Source organism: Dermacentor silvarum, unplaced genomic scaffold (assembly GCF_013339745.2).
Source record: "Dermacentor silvarum isolate Dsil-2018 unplaced genomic scaffold, BIME_Dsil_1.4 Seq377, whole genome shotgun sequence".
NCBI lineage: Eukaryota > Metazoa > Arthropoda > Arachnida > Ixodida > Ixodidae > Dermacentor > Dermacentor silvarum.
Window position 1 is genome coordinate 1121 of NW_023606138.1, and position 27545 is coordinate 28665.

Consider the following 27545-nt stretch of genomic DNA (forward strand, 5'->3'; position numbering starts at 1 on the left):
AATAGCAGTATGCTTGCACGATCTCACACCGTCGCCAAAATAATGAAGGATGGGCCAAAATCACGGCGTACGACCAATTTCTCACTGTTTGCGCATGCATCGACGCGTATCATGTGAGCTTGTGTGCGTCGTCACGCATGCTTGCTCCGAGTGCTGCCATATAACACCTGCCACCTTCAGTAAATTCCATATTTAAGTCACACCATTATATGAGACGCACTGACGAGAATATTGGGGGGCAAAATTTGTCTTATACCTCTGTCACACGAGCACGCAAAAACTCTTTTACGCAAGCGGTCTTTTACCGAGTTGAAAGACTTGAACGAAGAGGTGTTAAGCAGCAGACACACGGCGCCGACGATCTCCCTGTGTCCTTCTGGGCACGCTACCGAAAGCGTGGCGCTAGCGTTCGAAACAATATCAGCCAAAAAAAAAACTTATGTATCTCGAAATATAAAGTGAAAACTTATTGTTTACACGTTTTTCAAATAAATTTAACATAAGACATGTTAATATAAAGATTTATTGTATTAGCATAGAGAAAGAAATTCAATTTCTTTCTCTATGGTATTAGTTTAAAGAACGTCATCACGTGACATCCCCAGCCCGTTCAACTTGCTTATCAGAGTACAGATGAAAATGAGCATTACTGGGTTTACTACACCTTCTGCGAGACTAAATAATTTTTTATGATGAGCCTAGGCGACAGAAAATTACGCATTCACTTATTTTCTTTAATGCAGAGTGCTCCACCTGCGGTTTGTACTCTTTAGCCAGTTGGGGAATCATGGTGACAAGTGAATTCACTTCGTCCAGTCACCTGACTTTCACAGGAAGCACTTGGCTCACAGCAACGCCCAGTGCCAAATGGAAATCTCGTGCAGCTTCTTGGCTCAGGGCTTTCCACAGGGACTGGTAACAAAGCCTGTAGCATCGACTGCGGCGTCCAGTTTTGGCGTCCACGTAATCATCGACAAGTTCCATGCTTCGAAGCAAGTCACCCGCTGTGTTGTGAATCAGCATCAAGAGGTTCTTTTCATCAAACCCCTCGTTCAACCAGAAGCTGATATCATGTGTGAACAAAGTGGTCGGATACAATGGGCCGGGCTCTGGACGAGGCCGTGGTAGTAGCAAGCGCCAGTCACCGAGGCTACTAGATGCAAGTGACAGTAGTTCAACGTGAATGCTTGCCTGGCAAGGCAAAATTAGATTAATCATTTCATCATTTTCTAAGTTTAAAGATGCAAAACAGTCTGACAGCAAATTATGCTGATTGGGCTGCAGTGAGCAGCTATTTTCTTCGTAACTGCAGTTGGAAGATGTCATGAGATTCAATAACGAGAGAAAATTTTTGCAACCACTGCCTGTAGACATTCGAGCCCTCGGTGAGTTTACTAGAGTTGGAAACCTAAATGTGGCCACGTGCAGGCCATCACAGTATGCGTGGCAGTCATCTTTAGCTGCTGGCTCCGTTCTCTCGTTCACACTGTCCTGAAATTCAGTTGTGGAAGAAAACGTCAAAGTGTCTCCACAAATGTCTTGAAGCACAAGCAAGACATCTTTCATCCTGGAAGGATCCCTCACATCCAGAATGTGGCCAAATGGTGGCTGAATGGGAGAACACGCGTCCCGTCTCTCCAGGTGGCAGCTCCACACAGTCTCCCCCACATCGTCCTCTTTGGCAGCCCAAGATGCAACCAAGTTATCAACGTCCAGCTCAAGTGCACCAGCCAGACGGTGCACTGTTCTGCCCAGTGGATTTTTGTCGGTAGCCATCATACACCTGCACGAGATCATGATAGTACTGTAAAGGCACTTTGTTGAATAATTCAAACAAGAGGCTTCACTGGAAAACGGAATGATCAACAGCGAAGGGAAGACTATTTTGACAAAAGAACATGTGCCGTAGCATAAGTTGTCAAATTGACACTGACTCTAGAACACGAGGACACAGAAGAGGCACGCACAACCAACACATGTGTCCTCGTCTTTCACGCTGTTCCCTAGTTGAAGATGTTTAACCAACTAGCCGACACGTTCAATTTATTAGGCAGACTCGTTCGGCCCCTTTTTATCATTCTGTTAATAGAATGGCACACACGATGCAAAACAAAGGACAAAAAAGAGGCACCTCATGACTTGTTAAAATTTATATTTAGGGCACGAGACACTCTATTAAGTAACTTGACATCTACGCGATGCAAAGCACGCTTGGTTTGCTGGAGAATCATTTAAGTGTTCTGCAGACAACAGCTCCTGCGACCTATGTATACTTACTATATTTTTTGTTCAAACTTGGACGAGCGTTTGCTGTCAAGAAGAAAATGCAAACCCTCCGACGGTGTCAAACCCTGTAGCACCTCCACCAGAAATGTAGCGACTTTAGTCAACACAGGTTTTTAAAACTAAACAATTTATTAAGGGGCCAACTTGTGCTAATGAAAATCGCCTGCGCAGGGAAGGTAGTCCAAGATGTCCTCTGCTGCGTGCCACTGTCTTCGAACACAGCTTGCCCTTGATGGTTGGGAGCTTCTCGGCGGGAGCACATGCAGGCTGGTAGACAGACGCACTTCGCGTGTCGTGATGGACACTGTTAGTGTTCCCCTTTGTTGCAACACTTGCAGTGTCCAAAGTGATCTGCGTGGTACTTGAATGCAGGCTACGTGGCACTATGTATGTCATATTTATATACCAGGTGTTTCTGAATAGACAAAGCAATTTTGAAAAATCGCCTGTGGCAGAGATGGCACAATTTGCTGGTCCCCTCGAAGAGGCGGACATTACTTGCACGAGAAATTGAAGCATGTAATTGTCTAATTAAGAAAAAATTCACTTATTCTGCTTTTTAACTAATTGTCTTATGGCACACACTGCAATTTTACAAATTGTAGCCGGAGAGACTGCAAGGCGGTCGACTACACTTCAAAATAATTTTGTGGATTACACTATTTTAGAGATATGTGCCATAAAACTTAAAAATGTAAAATGCACTGTCATTCCAATTACTTCTTTAACAAAACGCTATTTTATGCATTGAAGCACGAAAGCAACTGGACCACTAAAGTATTTCTTTGCAAATTGCGAATTAATATTTCAAGTGGGGTCATTCTGAGAACGTGTTCCAAGTTCACCCACCTTGCAAACTTTCCGGCCACAATTTGTAAATTGCAATGTGTGCCGTAACGTAATTAGTTATAACATCATGAGTGAATGTTTGTTAATTAATCAGCTATGCATTTCGATTTTTCATGTAAATAGTGCACCACCGCTTTAAGGAATCGAGCTCAAGGTTTAAAATCGTGCTATCGGCCACAGGCGGTTTTAAAAAATCGCTACAGTCTTCGCAGAAACACCTGGTATATGTATGTACGTTATATCATCATCATCAGCCTATATTTATGTCCACGGCAGGACGAAAGCCTCTCCCTGCGATCTCCAATAACCCGTGTCTTGCGCTTGCTGATACCAACTTGCGCCTGCAAATTTCCTAACTTCATCATCTCACCTAGTTTTCTGCCATCCTCGAAAGCGCTTCCCTTCTAATAAATAAATAATAAATTATGGGGTTTTACGTGCCAAAACCACGATCTGATTATGAGGCACGCTGTAGTGGGGGACTCCGAAAATTTAGACCACATGGGTTTCTTTAACGTGCACCTAAATCTAAGTACACGGGTGTTTTCGCATTTCGCCCCCATCGAAATGCGGCCGCCGTGGTCGGGATTCGATCCCGCAACCTCGTGTTCAGCAGCCCAACACCATAGCCACTGAGCAACCACGGCGGGTCGCTTCCCTTCTCTTGGTATCCATTCTGTACCTTTAATGGTCCACCAGTTATCCCCCTGCGATAGGAGCTAAGACTGTGTTTGAATTTCGCAGCCGAAGGTGCATGACTGTGGTGGTGCGCGATAGACGAGGAAGAAGAAGGCCGGTGCCAGGCGCTGAAGACCAGCCATGTCACCAGTCTGACCTGCTTGGTCTGGGCTTTAGTCCCGAACGAGCCGATTAGTCCACCTACCCCAGGCCGGTGTTCCTGGTTGAGCTGGGAGAGCAGTCCGGGCTGTCGCTGTACCTGGGCTGAGCATGTGCCTGGGCTGAGGCTGTGCTTGATCTGAGTCTTCGTGCCTCATGAGCCGAGCTGTCCATCTACCCTAGGCCGGCGTTCCTGGGTGAGCTGGAAAAACAGGTCTGGCTGTTCCTGAGCCTGATCCGGCCTGCTCTACTGCTGGGTGGGCATATGATGTCGGCGTGTTCCAGTGCAGCCGAGGCATGTTCCGTTGCAGCCGGGGCAGGCTGACGTCCCGACCCAGCTGTCACGCGAGTGGCTCATCGTGTGCCGGGCCTCCGCCCCGGCCTCCATCCCCTGCGCCACCCGCTGCTAGAGTCATCACTGCGACTCCTCGTGATGTGAGTGTGTCATACTGACACGCAATTGACGGCATCCTACAGCGACGCTTATGTAAGCGACAGACCACTTAGAAGTGAATTTTGTGTGTTATCGTGTACGTCGTCATAGTACCGTCCCCGTGTCATTAAAGCCTCTCTGTGTTCATTGTACCATCTATGTGTGTTTGAGGCCTGGGCCCACAACATAACCATCACAATTTTGGCGAGCCTGCCAGGATTCTCATACGCACAGGAGGAACGATGGAGATTGAGAGGTTGTACGTCATAGGGAAAGGCTTAGGAATGACAGGAGCAGAGCTAAAGCACTGGGTTGACACAGAAATCGCGAGGGAACGGGACCAGCGCGCCCAACATCGCGAAGACGCGAAAGCGCAGGCAGAACAAGAACGCCTACAATTGGAAGCGGAGGAACGAGTGCTAAAGCTCAAGATCGAGCTCCAGGAGAAGACTGCTGGCGCACAAGGCACGTTGAGTGACCTAGCTACGCAACAGTCGGTTACCAGGGTGGCTCCTGAGGTATTTAGTCCTCATAAGTTGATCCCCCCGTTTAACTAAGACCGAGATGATTTAGACGCCTACTTGCAACGTTTTGAGCGAGTGGCAACAAGTCAAGAATGGCCCCGGTCAAAATGGGCACTCTCCTTCAGCCTTTGCCTGACAGTAGAAGCGTTGACGGTCATAGGGCGGCTTGATTTGAACGCAGCCCTAGACTACGACCAGCTGAAGGCTACTCTCCTTCAACGGTTTCGGTGCACCGCTGAGGGGTACCGAGAAAAGTTTCAAACCGCAAGGCCCGAAGACCACGAGACTGGCCTGCAATATGCAGGAAGAATATCCAGCTACTTCGACCGCTGGGTTGAAATTTCCCACATTGAGAGGACCTTCGACTCGCTCAGGGACGCCGTGATTGCTGAACAGTTTTTGAGAAGATGTTCTGCGTCGCTACGAGTGTTCCTGAAAGAAAGAAATTGTAAGACCCTTGCCACGCTGTCGAAGAATGCAGATTGTTTTATAGAGGCGCAGAACCTGATCAATCTAGGTGGAGAGAAACCCTCCAATGAGTTGGCGTTAGACGCTGCTCGCAAGACTGCACCTCCAACGGCGGCGCCGCGGACGACTAATCGGTGCTTCCTTTGTGATAAAGCAGGACATCGAGCTTCCGAGTGCTCGTTCCGGACTAAAGAAAACCCTGAAGGTCACGGATGGTCCGGCAGAAAGGAACAAGGTGAACCCTCAAGGAGGAATAACCAAGGACAAGCTTTGTGTATGCTGGCTCCATCGCAAACTGAAAAACCGACAGAAGAGCATGGCGGATACGCATTGCTTCAAGATGGCGAAAGAGTCCCAATGGTCACCGTGGCATTAATGCGACCAGGCCCCAAATGTGATGGTGGAAATCTGCCAGTGGGAAGAGGCTTCCTCAAATCACAACCGGTGTCTGTCTTACGAGACACTGGCTGCAATACCGTGGTAGTGCGGCTCTCTTTGGTACCGGAGGACAAAATGACAGGAACAAAAAGCGCAGTGTTCTTGCTTGATCGCACGATTCGCTACTTGCCGGAAGCAATAGTACATTTAGACACGCCATTCTTTACAGGCGTCATGCGAGTTAAATGTATGCGCGACCCTTTGTATGACGTGGTACCGGGAAACATTGAAGATGCCCGTTCACCTAATGACCTGACCAGTTCATGGGCTCCACAGAACCATTACAGTGAGAAGAAGAGTTACACTGCCATGAGGACGTCATTCACCGCTCAGTCAGAGCTACGAGCCACAGAGGACCACACGTTGTCCCAAACTAAAAACACAGCCACTTCGAGACAAACAGAAGACGACGAAGAATCTGGTATCGCTGTTTCAAAGAAAACGACGACACGATCCATTACCACACTGCCTCTTATGCAAACCGCATTCACTGAAATAGGGCAAAGCAAATTAAAAGCTTTACAGAAGGATGATGGGTCTCCGAGGCGCTGCTTCGAAAAGGTCGGCAAGATGATGATCACGGATGGCCACGCAAGCGAATATTACTTAAATGATGACATTTTGTACAGGAAGCACAAAGTAAGAGGTGGGAAAATACTCGATCAACTAGTGGTGCCAAAAGATCTTCGAGCGACCGTGATGAAGTTGACGCATGAAGGGATCCTAGCCGGTCACCAGGGTGTGACGAAAACGGTGGATCGCATCGTAGCTGCAAGTTACTGGCCAGGGGTCCAGTCGGAGACAAAACGGTTTGTTAAATCGTGCGACGTCTGTCACCGAACGGTGCCCTGCCATTCAGTCAGACGCGCTCCACTGGAGACAATGCCTGTAAGTGACAACGCAGGAAGGCTGCCTGAATCGGCTGAATTGGCAGACACAGCACGAAGAGACATTTATGGGCTGCTGTTACAGCAGCCTGCACTAGAGGCTCCAGACTTTTTGCTACGCAAAAGCAACCACTTTTTGCTACGCCCGGACGCCTCTTCGAGAAGTCTCGGAGCAGTTGTTTCCCAAGAACACGACGGAAGTTTGCTCCCCGTGTCCTACGCTACATGGAAGCTTCTCCCGTGTGAGGCTGCCTATTCCACAAGTGAGAGAGAGTGCGAGTGCTTCGTCATTGTGTGGGCTTTCGATACTCCGCCGTGCTAGAACCCTCCTCAACTTCTTGAACTTGGGGGGAAATGTGATAGGAGTAGACTATGTTTGAATTGCGCGGACGAATCTGCGTGACTGTTCTGGTGCGCGATGGAAGAGGAAGAGCTGGTGCCTGGCGCTAAAGGGGCAGCCATGTCACCAGTCTGAGCTGCTTGGTCTGGGCTTTCATCCCGAACGAGCCGAGCAGTCCACCTACCCCAGGCCGGTGTTCCTGGTTGAGCTGGGAGAGCAGTCCGGGCTGTCGCTGTACCTGGGCTGAGCATGTGCCCGGGCTGAGGCTGTGCTTGATCTGAGTCTTCGTGCCTCATGAGCCGAGCTGTCCATCTACCCTAGGCCGGCGTTCCTGGGTGAGCTGGAAAAACAGGTCTGGCTGTTCCTGAGCCTGATCCGGCCTGCTCTACTGCTGGGTGGGCATATGATGTCGGCGTGTTCCAGTGCAGCCGAGGCATGTTCCGTTGCAGCCGTGGCAGGCTGACGTCCTGACCCAGCTATCACGCGAGTGGCTTGTCGTGTGCCGGGCCTCCGCCCCAGCCTCCATTCCCTGCGCCACCCGTTGCTAGAGTCATCACTGCGACTCCTCGTGATGTGAGTGCCCGATATCGACACACAATTGACGGCATCCTACAGTGACGCTTATGTAAGCGACAGACCACTTAAAAGTGAATTTTGTGTGTTATTGTGTACGTCATCATAGTCCCGTCCCCGTGTCATTAAAGCGTCTCTGTGTTCATTGTGCCATCTATGTGTGTTTGAGGCCTGGGCCCACAACTTAACCATCACACTCCCCTACGCATTACATGCCCTGCCAAGCTCCATCAGGGTCCCCCGTCAGTAATTGACCGAGATAAATCTACTCCTTTACAGACTCTAGAGGCTGACTGGCGATCCTGAATTTTTGGTCCCTTGCCAGGCTGTTGAACATTATCCTTGTATTCTGCATATTAACCTTCAACCCCAGTCTTACACTTTCTCAGTTAAGGTCATCAATCATTTGATGTAAGTTGTCCCCATTGTTGCTGATTAGGACAATGTCATCTGCAAACTGAAGGTTGCCGAGATATTCGCCGTTGATCCTCACTCCTAAGCCTTCCCAGTCTAAGAGCTTGAATACTTCTTCTAAGCATGCAGTGAATGGCATAGGAGAGATTGTGTCTCCTTGCCTGACCCCTTTCTTATGTTATATAGTAGTAGTAGTAGTAGTAGTAGACATTTTATTCAGCCAAAAAATTACGGGCTGAGCATATCGACAGTATCTACAATATAACATACATGTTTACACTGTCTCCCACTTCCTTTAAGCTTTATTTTATTGCGATAGCAATTATATGGACACTCCAAAGCAGATTTCTGCCGTCGGCGTCGCCGTCGCCGTGAGGTTCCGTATGACGTCAATGGAGATGAAATCGTCGCCGCGCGCCGCCGAACACTGTATGTGCGAGTGAAAGGGCGCGAGGGACGCGCGCTTTCACGGGGAGTGAACGCACGGCAGAGAACAAACGCGCGTTCTGTGCCGTGCTCCCTTAAGGGCTGCAGAAATAGGTGTCTCTTTCCTCCTTTACAATCACCATATAAGTAGAGCAAACGTGCCTTCTTCTGACGCACGAAAGGCCGTGGGGGGGGGGGGGGGGAGGCAAGGGAGGGGACGTTTAGCTGCGGCACCAAGTACCTATTTATATCAGAGGCTCCGGCAACAGTCACCAACGCCGCACGCATTTTGTGCGAACGTGGGCAAAACGCCGACGGCGTCGACAACAGTTCTGCGTGTTGCCGGTGCTGCTGCATGTCCAAGTTTACAGTGGCGTAGCCAAGGGGGAGGTTGGGGGGGTTCAAACCCCCCCCCCGAAATTTTTTGCCCCCCCCCCCCTCACTAACCCACCCTTTTCTCTCGTCGCTTCGCGCTGACATATTTCAAGAAACCGGTGCTACTTTCACACTTTCATTCCTGGGCGCTTCCGTTTGGGTTGGTAATTTACAGCGAATCATGTCTGCATATGGAAAAAAACTGTCACGGTGTTTGTCAAGGCCTTGACACTCTGTGAGGTTTTGGGCGCGAATGTGGCGGCCGCATTCTGAAACAACAAATGCGCAACAAATGAAGCAACAAATGCGGCAGCCGCATTTTAGATGAAGGCGAAAATGCTCGAGGCCCGTTTACTTAGATTTAGGTGCACGTTAAAGTCCCCAGGTGGTCGAAATTTTCGGTATACATTTCCGCCGCTTCCCTTCAGGTGCCGGTTAGGCCGCGTTCGCGTAGGAACTTGGTCTCGAAGCTGGCGGAAGCGGCAAAATCTTGCAAAAATCCGCCCGCCTAGGCGGCAAAACAGGCAGAAAAACAGGCGGCGAGCCAAATTGGTCTCGGACCGATTTTTTCGCCATGGCGAAGCGGAAACGTGGCGGAAAGTCGTTCTGCTCGACCGGAAGCTACACTAGCATGTAAACTTCCGGTCGTAACATTGAACATGGCACCAAAAGTGTAGGCTGCAATGCTGATCGACGTGATCAAGAACCACCCCTTGCTCTACGACAAGAGAAGTACTAAAACGTACTGTCAGCAATACTCGCGATAGTATTCAACTTCGCGCGACCGGAGGCGCGGCAACGAAGCAAACGGAGTCGCGTGACCCAACTTCTCGCGCTTTTGCAAAGCCAGGCGAACCCACCACCGCCGTTTCCGAGGTTTTCTTGTCTTCCGTTTATTCATTGTCCATTTCTAGAAGACAAGTAGGTAGAAGTATAAAAGCCATTTCTTCTTCCACTTCCATGACAGACAATAGTTAGGCAGATTCCTCGTTGGCGCTCCATAATTCTCCTCGCACGTGCACGGTATGTTGCAGAAGTCGCGGGGTGCTTTTCTCGTCGCGACGATAGATTGGGAGCGTAGGTATCACGTAGGACGCGCAGGCTTCGGCGAGCCTCAACACAAAAGGCCAGCCCGGGTTTTAGCTTCGATGTTCCCGTTGCCACTTTCGTCTCCTGGAGGCGCCGAAAATAATACGAAATGATGAAATGTTATTACAACTTGTAAATAAAAGCTATTAAAGAAATATAATCACGCCTAGGCAGCAACCTGTGACACAGCGCTACCGCGCCCGTGTGAGGAGAATTACAGAGCGCCAACGAGGAATTTACCGAAGGTCGCAGATGACACGCGAAATTGCGCAAGATGATCACTTTTGATGACGGGTGGGTCAGTGAATGAACATACCGCTCCAAATAATGCGATAATGAGCGCCACCACGCCGACAAACGTACGCAGACTAGATGGATGTGGACGAAAGCGGCAGCGGCGGCCGCGGTGGTAGCAAAACAAATGTGAACTTGGACATGCGCGGAAAAGATTTTCCGGCCGCTTTGGCCTTTCCGGCCGCTTTGGCCTCTCCACCCGCGCGCTTGCCGCTTCCCAAGTGTGAACGTAGCCATAGTCTGCAGCGCAAAACGTCTCTCGTTTGCGATTGCGCCCCTACGGAAGGCTGGTAGTTACTGTTGTGTTGCTGAATCTCAAACCAGCAATTACGAAAGGCTGGTAGTTGCTGTTGTGTTGTGGAATCCCAAACCAGCAATGTACACACCAAAGGGTTGATGCCAGCAGTGAAATTCCACCGACTCGCAACAGAATGCACGAAACAGACAGCCGACAAGCATGGATTACATGTGCGCAGTACAGCGTAAGTAAACTCTTGTTGCAGGCGCTGACAGTTCTCGTCGGAGTTCACGCGTCCTGAGAAATTGATTATGTGCACTATGCACTGAACAAGACCGGAGTTCATTCCTGCATCACTAGTACACCAATCAGTCGAGAGTCTGTGAGTTACAAGGTCGCTTCCTGTTTGCACCGGCGTAAGTGAAGCAGAAATGAGTTGCACGCATTACTTAAAATGCGTACACATGCCATATCTATGCTGTGCGGTGAAATATTCTGTACAATTCTGAATGTGTTGACGTAAAGGCAAATGACGGCTGCACGCTCGCACACAGCGGAAGACACAGCGGCCCATGCACTTGCCGCAGGAAATGCAAGGCGACGAAAGCTTCGTAAAAAAAAAGCATTACTCGTTTTTGCGCGTATTTCAGTTTTCTAGCGCAAAGACGCAGCGAACATGCTATTGCTATGGGAGTAGGTATATAGCCTGCATGGCAGTAGCGCACCCAGGATCTCTGCCAGGGGGGGTTGACAGTTTGCCAATGCCATCTAAACAGCACTAATTTCTATTTCTTCACTGGAAATTGTCAAAAAAATGCGCTTTTTGCGAGTGTGCAGACGATTGCGCGTCTTACATCTTAGTTGCAGTACTCAAATGCGTAAGGAAAGAAAAGGGGTTAAACAAAAGGGGGGGTTAAGTCGGCCTCAGGGGGGGGGGGTTACAACCCCCGAATCCCCCCCCGTCGGTGCGCCACTGCTGCATGGTCACACGTGCATTTTCACGTGTATAGCCGTCCTTGACTTGTGAAACGCACTTCGCCCCGACGAGGACGACGCCATCTACGCTTAACGGAGATTAACAATTAATGATGTCTTCTCCGATCGGGCGGGTCGTCTTAATGATGCGTTTTCGAAGACTGGTCCATTCAGTGGCGCGATGAGAGACGGTTGCTCCAAACGCCCACTGTACCTGTCGTACTTACTGTATTTTACTGAGCTTACATTACTTTTTACTTAATTTCTTCACAAGCACACACTAGAGCACTGCACGGGCCGATTTTTTCAGCCCGGGCCCGGCCCGGGCCCGTTATTACGTTGGGTGGCCCGCCCGAGCCCGATCAAAACTTTTATGGCGAGACCCGGGCCCGACCCGGGCCCGGAAATAATCTACGTTACCCGCCCGGCCCGGCCCGCCACCCCTTTACCTTAGGCCCGAGCCCGGCCCGAGCCCGGCCAGAGCCCGACTCTAAACCGGCCGGAACCCGGCCCGAGACCGAAAAATAATGTTTTTCAGAGTTGAGTCGCCCGAGAATAACTCACTGCACGTTACATGCACACCACCAGAAAGCCCGAGCCCGGCCCGGGTCAAAAAGCACACGCCGTGCCCGAGCCCAGCCCGAGCCCGTGAAAAAACAGTTCTACGCGGCCCGGCCCGGCCCACGGGCCCGGGCTTTCAGGTAAGCCCGAGCCCGTGCAGTGCTCTAGCACACACACACGCGAGGGGGGAGGGGGGGTCCCATGTCTTTGATGTACATACATAGAGGGTGCTTAAACTACCGATATTTATTATCGATCACGTCACGTAGAGGAAAGCAGACGCTTGCCCCCCCCCCCCCGGTCGGGCCGATGAACCCCCTCCGAAAAAAATTTCTGGCTACGCCCCTGCAAGTTTATACAGCTGATAAAGCTACTATCATTACTCCGTATAGCTCTCTACAAATTTGCTATCGTAATTGATGCTTCGCCTTTCAGGTGAAACTGCGACAACCTTTTTATTAAAAGTATCCTAATACCAAATTTGACTGCATTTTTCTTGTGTGCGAGTGTGTTGTAGATTTTTCATTCCCCCAATACTAAATCTTGTGTTCTTTTGAAATGTTATTTCGTCACAGCCTGCTGACATAGATTGTGTCTCTGTGCCGCCCCTGCATGATGTATGCTTCTACAGTTGACTTCCATTAGTCCTTTGAGACGCTGCTCATTAATTAAGAAAAAAATATATTTAACGAAAATGAACTTGAGTAAGCCACAGTTAAACTAAGCTTCGTGTCATGAGTTGGACGCCGGCGGTACACGAAAATGAAGATGAAGCAGAGCATTCGAAACCGCGCGGGCGCTTGAGGCACGCGAACCGAGGTGTAATCCGCGAGGTAGAAGCAACGAAACAGGATTATCGACGTGGCTCTTGGACTGGAAGGTCGCTTCGTCAGCTATGCTCTGATGACGGGGAGAGCCCGGCCACGAAGCTCATGACGCTGGCAAGGCCCAGGCGTGGCTGTAGACCTCGGAGACGTCCGGGCGAAGCTCCTGAGACCGGCTGCTGCTGCTCACGGTGGTTCCGGTCTTCACAAGAACTCCACTTCCTCGGCTGAGTGCGATCAACCGATAATCGCCATGACACCGGCCCGCCACTGCAGATCGACGGAGGGCGAAGAACGCTCCGTGAAGCCTAACCAGGCAATTGACACGTCAGCGGCGGCTACCGGGGCACCAGCCACGTATTCGGTCAGGTCGACGGAACCGCGAATCGTCGGCACTTATGGCACCAGCAACACTCTGAACGAGCACGACGTAGACTTAATGACAAGAACTCCAAACTGACGGTCCGTAATTAAGAGTCCACATTTCTACATTGTGTCGCAGTTAGGCCGAGTCTAGGGTGGCCAGACTTTGATGAGTCAGGGCTAGGACTGACTTAGAGACTTTCAAGACAGAGCCAGGCTCTGAAACCGAGACGGAGTATTGTTTGTTAGTAGTTTGTAGTTAGTCCAAGTTTTGTGTTTTATTTTGAGTGAACATTTTTGTCGAATTATAGTTTTAGTTTCGTGTGCCTCGTGCTTTTCCCAATCTTATGCATATTAAATCCTTGTTTGCTGTGCTGCCAGTCGTATCTCTCTTCCATCGAGGGTAATGTACGCCTGTGTGCAACCCTCTGGCTCCCGAGTAGGTGACACTCGGTCAGTGGCAAACAAGAAACTACCAATGTTTGTTTTTTACAGGTATGTACACACTTTGTGTACAAAGTGGTCACAAATTCGAAGAGCCTCAGGCGTGGTAACTGTAAAACCAGTAACCGTCTTTTGTCAGGCACAGCAGCACATCCTTCATCAGCCTCTCCAACCGTCTAATTTATGGTTAGACAGCTCACATCTGGCAGGTTCACAAGCTTTGGCCATGGTGTCCTTCCTTTCTTCGGAAGCCATGTTTTTTCTTTCAATTTCCTACTAACTCATCATTGACAGCACGGCATTCAGCGTAGTAATTAAAAGCTTAGTTAACGGCAATTAATTATTATGGATGACATCAAAAAACTTACTGATGGCTACTCGATTTCACTCTGAACAATACCGTCGAACTCACTTATACCAATATTTAAGTGCCAAGTCCATTGTTGTAAACAATAATTGCTATAACCGGGTTGCATGAAAAAAACCAAGATAGGGCACACCTTCCTCCATCCGGCTGCTGATTGATGATGGGCTGGCCCAACATGTTAGCACGTGTGGGTGTACCCCGGAGTTCAAGCACACCACAGTTATCTGTGAGATGAATCAGTGAGGCAGCTCAGATGGTCAGGGAAAGAAGCAGGTGCGAGTCAGTTCTGACAGGGATTCTTGGAATGTGAGGGCATGCGCAGCAGGCCACCGTGATTGTTAGTTCTTTCGGTCTCTTTGTTTGTTTCCTAGTCAGTGGAAATACTTTTTTTCTTTCTATCTGTTCCTTATCATGCATATATAAAGCATGTCTGTCAATAAAATAATCAGTTGGAAGTCAGCGCTTGTCCGTGTCTGCCTCTTCGTCCCCGTGTCTGTTCTCGCGCTGTGTATTACCAGTATGAATAACTGTGATATGTAAGAGGCCGCCTGCGGCGCGAAAAAGAAGAGCGAGCATTATCGACGTTGCTCCGGGCCAAGAAGGTCGCATCGCCAGCTACGCTCTGGCGACGGGAGACTTGGGGGTCTGGCTGAGTCCGTGACGTTGGCCGTCCAAGGTGTGGCCGTCGACCTCGCCAAGTTCGAGTGAGGCTCCTGGACTGGCCGCGGCCTCTCACGGCAGGACCGGGCACCCCAGAGAGGATCCCTCTTCCGCGGCAGACCGGCACGTTTGATGATCCCCGGAATGCCACGTCGGCACTCAAGAAGGTGCGACACATCCCGACGCTAGGCCTATCCAGGTGGGCCTAAGCAACGCCGAGCGCCATCGCTGAAGAATTACTGACGAGTTCATCACCGACGAAGTACCGACGAGCTTTGGACTCGGACAAACGTGCAACGACGAGCACAGCAAGGTGACTCTTATTTGTAGCGTCTAAGCAATAGTACAGGGTTGCCTGACTTTGTGATGTTTTTTTGTTGTCACTGATCTCAGAGGCATGCGGGTGTTAATAGAGATGGGATTGGAAGACGCATGGCGACACAGCAAGCAGATTTTAATCCCACACAAACTCAAAACTCTCAAACTAAAGACTCATTCAAACTAGAATGCACTGAACTAAAACACAATGAACAAATAAAGGTTAACAAAACAACCTAATGAATCAATAAATATGCTCTAAGTTCCGCCTCCGTTAGTTCTGAGCGTTTCCTCTACGAAAGTCTGGCAACTCTGGCCTACTGTTGTGACGCTACTAGGATGAGACGCTCTTACTGAGTTCGTTGTTCTCGTTGCACGTATTTTCCCGGCCGGAATCTTATCGGATCTTTCTCCATGTTGTGGTTCTTGCCAACTGTCGCATAATCGATGCTGCATAGAAGTCGGTCCGTCCGCTCGCTCGTCTTCAAAGCCTGTTTGACCAGGTCGCTGTTGCTGACGTGGCAGGGAGGCGCGACGGGTTAGGCCTAGCGACGTGCTCGGCCGCCGCTTCCGTCCAGCTCCTTTCCCGAGTGCCGACGTGGCGTTCCGGGGATCATCAAACGTGCCGGTCTGCCGCGGAAGAGGATCCCTCTCTGGGCATGGCTTCAGAACGGCGCAACAAGGAAGACGAAAAGACGAAAGAACACACGAACACAAGCGCCGACTCACAACTAAAGTTTATTCCACATCACAGAGCAGATTTATACACACACGTGGCCACACACAACGCAAAAAGAACAACCAAAAAGCGTTACAGGATAAAGAAAGGCGCTACAGGATAAAGAAATCCTGTACCTGAATGGTTAACGTGTTCTGGTTTTTGGTTGTTCTTTTTGCGTTGGGTGTGTGGCCACGTGTGTGTATAAATCTGCTCTGTGATGTGGAATAAACTTTAGTTGTGAGTCGGCGCTTGTGTTCGTGTGTTCTTTTGTCTTTTCGTCTTCCTTGTTGCGCCGTTCTGAAGCCATGCATCCGTACCAACTCACCCATGTCAGTGATCCTCTCTGGGGTGCCCGGTCCTGCCGTGAGAGGCTGCAGCCAGTCCAGGAGCCTCACTCGAACTTTCCGAGGTCGAGGGCCACACCTTGGACGGCCAAAGTCACGGACTCAGCCAGACCCCCAAGTCTCCCGTCGCCAGAGCGGAGCTGGCGATGCGACCTTCTTGGTCCGGAGCCACTTCGATAATGCTCGCTCTTCTTTTTCGCGCCGCAGGCGGCCTTTTACATATGACAATAACCAACTAGACCAATCAGCCACCTTAATAAGCTATAGTAAAACCTTGTTAATTTGAATTTCACGGGATAGAAAAAATGTCCGAATTAACCGAATGTCAAGTTATCCAGGGTATCAAGAAAACAAACAAATCTACGTCAACACGCGTTTATTTACTGAATGAATCAGCAGAATAATTTTTCTATTTTGCACAAAAGCAGTGCGGAAGCTGCAATTCTCGTCATCTCGTGACAGATCAGCGCTCGCAGCGACTTCTGTCACAGCGCGGCAGACACGCTTTTCACTCATTATCGCCCTTGTCGCCAGTTCGCCACCCACCGCGATGTAGACGGTGCTTCTTCATCCTCGACAGCTTTGCACTGAGTAAAAATTGCCGCAACCGCGGTTGCTATGTGCCGATGTCTGCGCTACAACACAGTAGGGTCCTTGATATTTGGAAACAAGCTTGGATGCGAGTCCAGCAGGAATGGCAGGAACCCAAAGCCACACAAGGGAGTCTGGAAGAAATTGACAATGCGGGTGAGATTTTTGTTGCCATTGGTCGAATGCTGTACCTTTACAGCTGTCGACCAAGCTGACGGCGTTCCTCTGCGCGGCAGGCAGCTTCAGAGATGGGCGTAGATTCGGATGAGTCGGATCTGTACGGAAGAATGGTGTCGAGGGTAGTCAAAGGTTCGCGGCCATACAAGAGAAATAATGGGGAGAAGTTTGTGGTTGCCTGTGGTGCAGTGTTGTAGGCAAACGTGATGAATGACAAAATGAGGTCCCAATCAGTGTGATCAGAGGTGACGTATTTGGAGAGCATGTTTTAAGGGTGCGGTTAAATCTTCCCGTCAGACCATTAGTTTGGGGATGGTAGGCGGTGGTGGTGCGATGAACGATGCGACATTCAGCAAGGAGCGCAGCAGGCAGAGCGGCTATGTCTGCGTATCACGTCAAATGGTCGATGGTGACGACTATCCAGCGGTTTCCGGGAGCTGTGCTTGGAAGGGGTCCATACAGGTCAATGCCAATGCGATCGAAGGGCCTGGCAGGACACGGGATTGGCTGGAGTGGACCAGAGACATGCTGAGCAGGAACCTTGCAGCGTTGGCGCTAAGCAGTGCAGCTTCCACACTGCTTTTGTGCAAAATAGAAAAAGGATTCTGCTGATTCATTCAGTAAATAAACATTTAAGACTTCGAGATTGACTCCAACCAAATAAGAAATTTACTAGCCCGACGTTTCGGAACCAATTCGGCTCCTTCTTCAGGGGGTATTCTTCGGAGGTGGCGGTGTGCCGCTTCTAAAAGGTCCATCGTAAGAAAGGAGAGGAAGGGGGAGAGAGCGTCAGGGGGGGCGACACTTGACGGGGCGCCTGTTCTTGACAGACGAAAGAGGTGGCGGGGGGGGGGGGCTTCGGCGTCGCTGGTCGGCTGGGTTGTCCGATGCTGGGAATGCGTTGACAAGGGGCGGGGGGGGGGGGGGGGAAGGCGGACGAGATGTTTTGGTGTTGCTGACCTATAGCGGGGGTTCCTTTCTTCCCTTCGTCGCGTCTGCAAGGCCATGAATATACAAAGAAGGAAGAATGCCCTTCACGCGGTTTATATTACCCGCCGTGTTCTGCATGTGCCATGACTCCAGTAGTAGCCTTTTTCGCCAGTTTGTCTCTGTTTGAAGGATTTGGGTTTCTTGGAAAGAAATCTTGTGGTCGGCGTCTTCAGAATGTTCGGCGACGGCGCTGCATATTCGGTTGAATGTTCTGACGTCATTTTCATGTTGTCTGATCCTTTCTTTTATTTAGATTTTGGTTTCCCCGATGTACGAGGCCGGACAGTCGGCACAGCTGATTTTATAGACGACGCCTTGAGCTTTTTCTTTTGGTGGACGGTCTTTTGGTTTAGGAATGAGGATATTCAAAGTGTTCATCGGTTTATGCGCGACTTTGAGGCCTTCCTTTTTTAATATTCGGCTGAGAGCTTCGCTGGTACCTTTGACGTATGGGATGGACACTCGTTTTTGTGGTCGAGGGGAAGTCAACGGTTGGAGGTCTCGTAGTTTGTTTTTTCTCTTTTGTTGTCGGGTTGTTTTTCGAATGAATTCCATTGTGTAGCCGTTCCTTTTGAGTTCGTTGAGAACCGTTCTCCTTTCTTTCTTTTGATCTGATTCCAATGTGCAATGAGTTTCGACTCTTTTCAATAAAGAATGTATGACCGATGCCTTGTGGTTTGCCGGATGGTTGGATGCAAAGTGTAGGTAGCGGCCTGTGTAGGTTGGTTTTTGGTAGACTGAAAATTTTAGATTGCCATTGGTTCGTGTTACTTGTACATCTAGGAATGGTAGCGATCCATTTTGTTCGCGCTCCGACGTGAACTGTATATCCGGGTCTATGGAATTTAAGTGGCTCTGCAGATTTTCGACTGGCGACTCCTTCACGATACAGAAGCAATCATCCATGTACCTAAGGAAAACTTTTGGCTTCGGGGAAAAAGTACTCAGAGCTCTGTCTTCGATATTCTCCATAGTTAGGTTAGCCAAGGTGACGGAAATTGAGGCCCCCATGGGAGTTCCTTTCACCTGCTTGTAGTAGCTGCCTCGGAAGGTGAAGTAGGTATTTGACAGGCATAACTCTAGAAGGCAGCAGATCTCGTCTACACTCAAAGGGGTTCTCTCGTCGAGTGTGTCGTCGCGTTCCAGGGCATCCCTTGTCGCGGATATAGCTAACTGAATGGGTACTCTGGTAAACAAGGAGATCACATCAAAAGAGACCAGGCATTCATCTTCGAGGCGTACATTTGATATGAGCTTGATGAAGTTTTCAGGGTTGCACACGTAGGATGCTGTCCTTCCAGTCATGGGTGATATAATCTGGTGCAAGTATGTGGATAGTGATCGAAGTGGGGAGCACGAAAAGTCTACGATTGGCCGTAAGAGGATTCCAGGTTTATGAAGTTTTGGCAAGCCGTAAAAGGCTGGTGCGGACCCGTTCCTGCGCATTAACTTTAAATAAAGATTTCGAGAATTTGTGTGGTTTCGGAAAATTTCGACCAGCGTCTTATTCAGTACTGATTGGGTCCTTGTGGTGGGGTCCTTATTTAATTTTATTGCGATAGCAATTATATGGACACTCAAAAGCAGATTTCTGCCGTCGGCGTCGCCGTTGCCGTCGCCGTGAGGTTCCGTATGACGTCAATCGAGATGAAATCGTCGCCGCGCGCCGCCGAACGCTGTATGTGCGAGTGAAAGGGCGCGAGGGACGCGCTCTTTCACGGCGAGTGAACGCACGGCGGAGAACAAACGCGTGTTCTGCTTCCTTAAGGGCTGCAGAAGTAGGCGTCTCTTTCCTCCTTTACAATCATCATATATGTAGAGCAAACGCGCCTTCTTTCGACGCGCGAGAGGCCGTGGGGGAGGGGGGGGAGGGGGAGGGAAGGGAGACGACGTTTAGCTGCGGCACCAAATGCCTATTTATATCAGAGGCTCCGGCAACAGTCACCAACGCCGCAGGCATTTTGAGCGAACGCGGGAAAAAACGCCGACGGCGTCGACAACAGTTCTGCGCGTTGCCGGTGCTGCTGCATGTCCAAATTTATACAGCTGATAAAGCTAATATCATTACTCCGTATAGCTCTCTACAAATTTGCTATCGCAATTGATGCTTCGCCTTTCAGGTGAAACTGCGACAACTTTTTTTGTGGTCTTGGCTGTTGAGTAGGGTGGACGCTTTTTCCTCGTAGTCCTGCATGTTCAACACGACGGTTGAGTTGCCCTTGTCCGCTGGTAGAATTACAATGTCCTTATCTTCTTTCAGTAATCTCAGCACTCTTATTTCGTCAGACGACAAGTTTCTTTCTCTTCTACGGTTGTTATTGCACCTTATTATGCCTATTGCTTTTAATCTGAGCGGTTCCCGCACTTTAGGGTCCAGCTGCTGGATGCCGCTCTCGAGGGCGGCGACAATCTTGGGCAGGGGGAGGTTACCTGTGGTGACGTTGAATTTATGACCTTTTGCCAGGACCGAAGTCTCTTCTGTTGTTAGCTTCCTCGATGATAATTCGTTACTGTGTGCCTATCCAATATTCCTGATTTTTCGGTTTGCTTGATTAAAGAAGAGTTTTTTCTTCTGCATTTTGCGGTGCTTGTTTTCATCTGAGGACGCAATGGCCTTTGCAAATGAATCAATTGATGAAAAGAGATGGGGTACCTGGTGTTCGAGCTGTCTTTTGGCGAAGAAAGCATCGACTTCTCTCTTCCTAATCACCGTGTGGCACTCGTGTATCCGCGCTGTCACCAGTCTTTGCTGAGCTTTGTTGATGATGTCCCGGCCTTCCGCTGTGTTGATAGGTTGGCGTAACTGGAGACTTCGTGGAACGATGTTTTTTTCTTTGCATTTCCGGGTGAAGTCTAGGTGGGTCTTGAAGGTGGAGATGCCTTTCAGGGCTTTGATATAGTTCTTTGCAAGTTGCACTGCCTCTTGTCCGAAGTCTGCACGTATAGACTCTAAAGAAAGGATCAGACAACATGAAAATGACGTCAGAACATTCAACCGAATACGCAGCGCCATCGCCGAACATTCCGAAGACGCCGACCACAACATTTCTTTCCAAGAAACCCAAATCCTTCAAACAGAGACAAACTGGCGAAAAAGGCTACTACTGGAGTCATGGCACATTCAGAACACGGCGGGTAATATAAACCGCGTGAAGGGCATCCTTCCTTTGTATATTCATGGCCTTGCAGACGCGACGAAGGGAAGAAAGGAACCCCCGCTATAGGTCAGCAACACCAAAACATCTCGTCCGCCTTCCCCCCCCCCCCCCCCCCCCCCCCCCCGCCCCTCGTCAACACATTCCCAGCATCGGACAACCCAGCCGACCAGCGATGCCGAAGCTCCCCCCCCCCCCTCGCCACCTCTTTCGTCTGTCAAGAACAGGCGCCCCCAAGTGTCTCCCCACCTGACGCTCTCTCCCCCCCTTCCCCCCCTTCCTCTCCTTTCTTATGATGGACCTTTTAAAAGCGGCACACCGCCACCTCCGAAGAATACCCCCTGAAGAAGGAGCCGAATTGGTTCCGAAACGTCGGGCTAGTTAATTTCCTTATTTGGTTGGAGTCAATCTCGAAGTCTTAATCAATTTTCCCAACCAGACAGGTAATTCTGTCGAAATGTTTAGCTTCAAGTAAATAAACGTGTGTTGCACACAAAGGTGTACATGCCACGTCAATGAAACCTGGAGCGAAGCCGGGTGTACGTTTTGAAGACACCCGCATGTTGCAAAGACACCCGCATGTGCACACTGCGGGTCAATATGGAAGGCAGAACTTATTTCACCACGAAGATGTCGAGGTATGACCAGCAACCACTTGCGGATGTCAGAGACGTAATTCCGGCGATAGAGAAGGAGAAGTCCATCCCGAATTTCGAAGTGAGATGCTTGACGGCTCAAGCCACGAGAAGGTGGAGGAACAGTCGACGGGTTTGAAAGGAAGCGGATAAGAGCACTAATCCAGGCATCCTTGCATTGCTCTGAAGCCATGTCGCAGCCTGCTGGGAACGAAAGTACTTGGTCAATGGCAGAGAGGCAGGCATCGCTTTCGGTTGACAAGGGCGAATGGGAAAGGGCGTCGGCATCGGTGTCGCGGCGGCCAGACCTGTAGACAACGCGCACGTAGAACACTTGCAACCGCAAAGCCCAGCGAGCTAATCGACCTGAGGGGTCCTTCAACGTGGACAGCCAACAAAGTGCATGGTGATCTGTAATCACGTCGAAGGGGCCGCCATAGAGGTAGGGTCGAAATTTACCAAGTGCCCAGATTATGGCCAAACATTCCTTCTCCGTAACAGAATAATTCTTCTCGGCTTTGGTGAGGGTACGACTTACATATGCAACGACGCACTCGTCGAATCCAGATTTGCGCTGCGCGAGCACAGCGCCGAGTCCAACACTGCTGGCGTCAGTGTGTACTTCGGTCGGTGCTGTCGGGTCAAAGTGACGCAGTACAGGCGGCGAGGTCAGTAGACGATGCAACTATTGGAAGGCATCATCACAAGCGGACGACCAGGCGTAATCGTTCAAGTCGCTCCGTAGAAGCTGATTCAAGGAAGCGATGATGGACGCAAAATTGCGAATGAGGCGGCGAAAGCAAGAACACAGCCCAAGGAAGCTGCGAAGTTCTCTTACGGAGGAAGGTTTGGGAAAATCAGCAACTGTACAGAGCTTGGCTGCGTCAGGAAGAATACCGTGTTTAGATACTACATGGCCAAGGATGGTGAGCTGGCTTGCGCCGAAGTGGCATTTCTTCAGGTTGAGCTGAAGGCCGGCGGCAGTTAGGCACTGTAACACTTCTTCCAGCCTACAGAGATGAGTGGGAAAATCGGGCGAAAAAATAACCACATCATCTAAGTAGCACAGGCACGTTTTCCACTTGAGACCACGCAAAAGGTTGTCCATCATACGCTCAAATGTTGCGGGGGTGTTGCAAAGCCCGAAAGGCATGACACGAAATTCATACAGGCCATCTGATGTTACAAAGGCCATTTTAGGTTGGCCTTGGGGTGCCATGGGGACTTGCCAATAGCCGCTGCGTAAGTCGATAGAAGAACTCCGTGCCTTGGAGGCAGTCAAGGGCGTCGTCAATTCTCGGAAGAGGGTAAACATCTTTACGGGTTATTTTGTTAAGACGACGGTAATCGACACAGAATCGAATCGATCCATCCTTCTTAACAAGAACAGGAGATGCCCAGGGGCTATCCGAAGGCCGCACTTGAGCATGTCAGCTACTTGGTCGTCGATAAGAAAACATGGGTTCCCCACAGATATCGATAAAATGAACGTGAAAAGTGCAATTCAAGTTTTGTCTCCTGCCGTGACAGCTGCACTGAAGCTCCTGCAAGAGCAAGCGTACCACACATGCGATGCAAGTTTCGCGGGTGTCGGACCGATGGCTGAATTCATGGATATCACGCACCGCTGGTTCGTGGTCATGGACGTGAGCAATTGCATCCAGCTCATACACCAGAACAATGGTGACTGAAAGCAGTCCGAATATGGAAGCGATCAACGGCTAATCTGGCTTGAAGCAAGCTTCCTTGACTACCTGGCCAATCTCAAAAGCCAGTGCCTGGTGAAGAACTTCTTAATCAAGGAGACTTACGAAGGCCTGGTGATGACAACTTGTCCAAATGTTAAGTGCATTCGATATGTTCTTGAAGAGATGTGCTTTCACTTTGTTTTAACGATGAAAATGTCGTCTGACCCAATTGAGTTGTTTTTTGGCTGGCTGAGGAAGTCAGCAGGCCAAAATGATCAAACGGACACCCGGGCTGTTCTCTCAGGTATTGAGAAGACTCTGAAGACGAACATTGCGTCGGTGTCAAGTACGAGCAACGTAATGGCCGCAGAAGGCAATGATTGCTTGTCAACGCTGCCGCAACAGAAAAACACAAGGGAGGAAACCAGCGAGGAATTCCCTACAGAGGCACGTAGAGAGCTCACAGAGCGACTCAACCGAGAACAGCCTCTGCTTCCTACTCCAGATGTCGCAGCATTGGCTATGGTTGGCGGCTACCTGGCAAGAGCTGTGCAAGAAAACATGGAATGTGAGAAGTGTGTCAGGCTTTTAAAAAAGCCAAATGCCTCGGCACCCTCCGACTCGCTGATAAAGCATCAAGACTGCGGTGGACTGATCTACCCACCTGGATTACTTTTAGCGGTTCTCTATGCATTAGAGAAATGTATTCAAGTTCTTCTTGCAAGAAGAAGGCACATGAATCACCCTTTGAAGGAGGCTGTGAATAATGCCATTGCAGTACTCTGCGAGCGCAACGCCTTGATGTGCTCGACGCCAGGACACCAAGAGAACTTGCTGCAACTGTTGCTGACAAAGTTTTTTCGCCCAATATTCACAAACTTTGCAATGAGGACGGCAGACAAACAGGACATGGCTAAAGTGTTTGACATAAAACCGCTGTCCCGAAAGACCCTCAAACTGTGCACTTGATCTCACTGCTGGGCGCCTTTGGTTGAAGGGCAGACTTTCCACAACATGTTTTTTGTTGCTTACTTCCGATGTACATCGCCTACAAACATCAATTCAGCCTGCGAATTTATTTTATAGTTGGAAGTCTAATACGAATGCCAAACATTTTTCCATGAGTGCGCGTGCAAGCGTCGTCTGCTCTGGGACTGGGTATGGGTAGGCAGCGGGATCTGGTGGGGAGCGCATGAACTAGGTGATACAGACGGTGCACGTTGTTGCACTTGTCAGTGAGTGGGCGTGAAAAAATATAGGAGGCTATGCCTCAAGAATGCAGCGGGGAGCCTGAAATTGTGATGCCGACTATGCAAGTAGCACCTGCGTGGCCGTGGGTGCAGTCCATCTTTTTTTTTTCTTTTTTTTTCACACTTTTGGAAGAGTGCCACATGATGGAACTAGAAAGGCATCACATGGACACAAACAACACTGCGCCCATATGTTGTCTTTCTGGTCCTGTCATTCAGCGCTCCTACAGAAGTTGCAATTGTACAAGCAGGCTCTAACCTTCTGCATTTTTTTCTTTTCTACAAGCAAGTTCGCATGCATTAAATATACTCGTCGCATTTTTACAGCTGCCACAGCCTAAAAGAGATAAGACATTGTAAAGATGCCATTGCATGCCAAAGATGTTTTTTTTTTTCCCATGATGTGTCGCTTACGATGGGATTGCACAAATCTGGAAAAATGCTTGATGCAAAGAATGAGTTAATAAATTAGAATTCCTGCCTCTGTGCATAACTTGGATTCCTCATATATCTTGACAGCAGCATAGTCAGTTTAATTTTGCTTCAGGTATATATACTGTTGGATTGGCGGTGAATGAATTGTGGCATAAAATCTGTAGTGTCAGAGGCGCTGTGAGTAGATATTGTATCACATAAATTACAACTTTAAACTTGGGGTCTGTAGCTAGAATGTGACATTTTGCTGCTTTCATAATATAGACGCGCATTGGGGAACAGGGACGGTGTCACACCTCGTGTCCAGTCTTTCTTCTTATGCACATGGCACTGGTTAGAGCAGTACCCTTTTCTACTTGTCTTTCTTTTTTATAAATAAAGTCCAAACCATCTAAATATACTGGCAAGTGTCAGAGTGCCATTTCCTCAGCCGAGTGCAGCTGTGATGCAGCTTATGTGCCACTGCGATCTCCACATTCATGCAACGTTTGAAATGCACTACGCCGCTAGTTGGATTGATATCACCTTAGCATCTTCGTGAATGCTTGCAGGCGGTTGGTTATGACTGGTTTATTTCAGATGACCTGACCCCGTTCAAACATCGCCTTCTCACGTTTTCTTTTCCATTGGCGTCAACATCTTGCCGTAAGAAATTGACTTTTCAGGGTAAAGCCAACCTGTTCCGTCTGTTGGCCAATGCGCCTTGATTACGGGCACTGATTTGCGTAAGGATGCTGCGCTCGACTTGGTCGTCAATAAATTTTATTTGCTGTATAAGCGTGCCCGTGCGCGGAACCAGTGCGTCGTTTGGGCCCGTCTCCACCCAGCAAATGCTTGGTGGACGAGGGAACTTGGCTCCGAAAGAAGCCGCGTTTGCGCCATGAGGAAGAGCTATCAGCGTGCTCGGGACCCGGACATACGGGCGTAACTTTGCGCCGCATTCAGCACCGTGCAGGCACCGTGTCGGTTGCACATCAAACAGGCACAGGACACAGGATTAAAACGCTATTGCACCGAGTGTTCTGACAAATATATTTTTGGAGCACCTTTTAAATCTGCTTTCAGGAAGGCGCGCCCTCCTGTAGTTCTGCCCCCTCTGCGTACGCCCGAGGACACGCTCACGTCCGCACGCAAGTGTCCATAGATGACCCTGTGTTGGACACGCTGAAACACACCCTCATCCGGGCAGTGGCTGTGACACCTGCGGTCACCTTATCCGGTGACCGACCGTTCACGACAGAGGAGGTAGAACATAATAAAACTTGTTCTTGGCCTAGTTGTATGAAAAGGTAGAACATGCGTTAACACTTAGTAGATCTGAACTGGCTCCCGGCCTTGACGGCATCACTCTTCTCATCATTAAATTCCTACTCGCTCACCACCCATATTTCTTTTTGTTTATTTTTAATTTCGCCCTCATACTTGGCCAGCTATGTTCCAAGGGAGTGGAAAAAGGTATGGATTATTTTCATTCTTAAGTTGAACCGTTCGCCAGAGGATACCTCCCTCTTACCATCCCATAGTTATGAATTCCTTACTCGGTGAAATTCTTGACGGTTACTTAATTCTCCTCTCTATTTTTTATTGCGATAGCAATTATATGGACACTCAAAAGCAGATTTCTGCCGTCGGCGTCGCCGTCGCCGTCGGCGTCGCCGTCGCCGTCGCCGTGAGGTTCCGTATGACGTCAATGGAGATGAAATCGTGGCCGCGCGCCGCCGAACGCTGTATGTGCGAGTGAAAGGGCGCGAGGGACGCGCTCTTTCACGGGGAGTGAACGCACGGCGGAGAACAAACGCGCGTTCTGCGCCGTGCTTCCTTAAGGGCTGCAGAAGTAGGCGTCTCTTTCCTCCTTTACAATCACCATATATGTAGAGCAAACGCGCCTTCTTCCGATGCGCGAGAGGCCGTGGGGGAGGGGGGGAAGGGGGAGGGAAGGGAGGCGACGTTTAGCTGCGGCACCAAGTGCCTATTTATATCAGAGGCTCCGGCAACAGTCACCAACGCCGCACGCATTTTGAGCGAACGCGGGCAAAATGCCGACGGCGTCGACAACAGTTCGGCGCGTTGCCGGTGCTGCTGCATGTCCAAGTTTATACAGCTGATAAAGCTAATATCATTACTCCGTATATCTCTCTACAAATTTGCTATCGCAATTGATGCTTCACCTTTCAGGTGAAACTGCGACAACTTTTTCTTACATTTGGCAAACCTGCTTCATAAAAGAAATGTCGCAGTTTCACCCTAAAGGCGAAGCATCAATAGCAAATTAGTAGAGAGCTATACGGAGTAAAAATGGCAGTTTTATCAGCTGTATAAACTTGGACATGCAGCAGCACCAGCAACGCCTAGAACTGTTGTCGACAACGGCGTTTTGCCCGCATTTGCTCCGAATGCGCTCGGCGTTGGTGACTGTTGCCGGTACCTCTGGGGGCGGCTCGGAGGTTTTCGACAAGATCAGAACGGGACAATCGTCGAGCAGCGTCGGAACTCTTTACCACCTTCTTGCCTCACAACGTTTTTATATAAATACACATTTGGTGCCGCAGCTAAACGTAGCCTCCTCTCCCTCCCTC

The 27545-nt window shown here is 49.6% G+C and overlaps 1 protein-coding gene across 2 annotated transcripts in view; it reads right to left on the bottom strand.

Moving 5' to 3' along the window:
* Positions 1–654: 654 nt before the first annotated feature.
* LOC125941819 (uncharacterized) overlaps positions 655–27545 on the bottom strand; it is a 36053-nt gene continuing 9162 nt past the window's right edge. Inside the window, exons 1-2 of one of the 2 annotated variants that reach the window (XM_049659665.1) lie at positions 20460–20742; positions 655–1783 (exon numbers count right to left, since the gene is read on the bottom strand). In XM_049659665.1, the coding sequence (XP_049515622.1) occupies positions 817–1783; positions 20460–20494 (1002 nt within the window). In that variant the 5' untranslated portion in view covers positions 20495–20742 and the 3' untranslated portion in view covers positions 655–816. Of the gene's footprint in view, positions 1784–20459; positions 20743–27545 lie in introns of those variants that run through there. The other variant, XM_049659666.1, reaches the window with a different exon arrangement.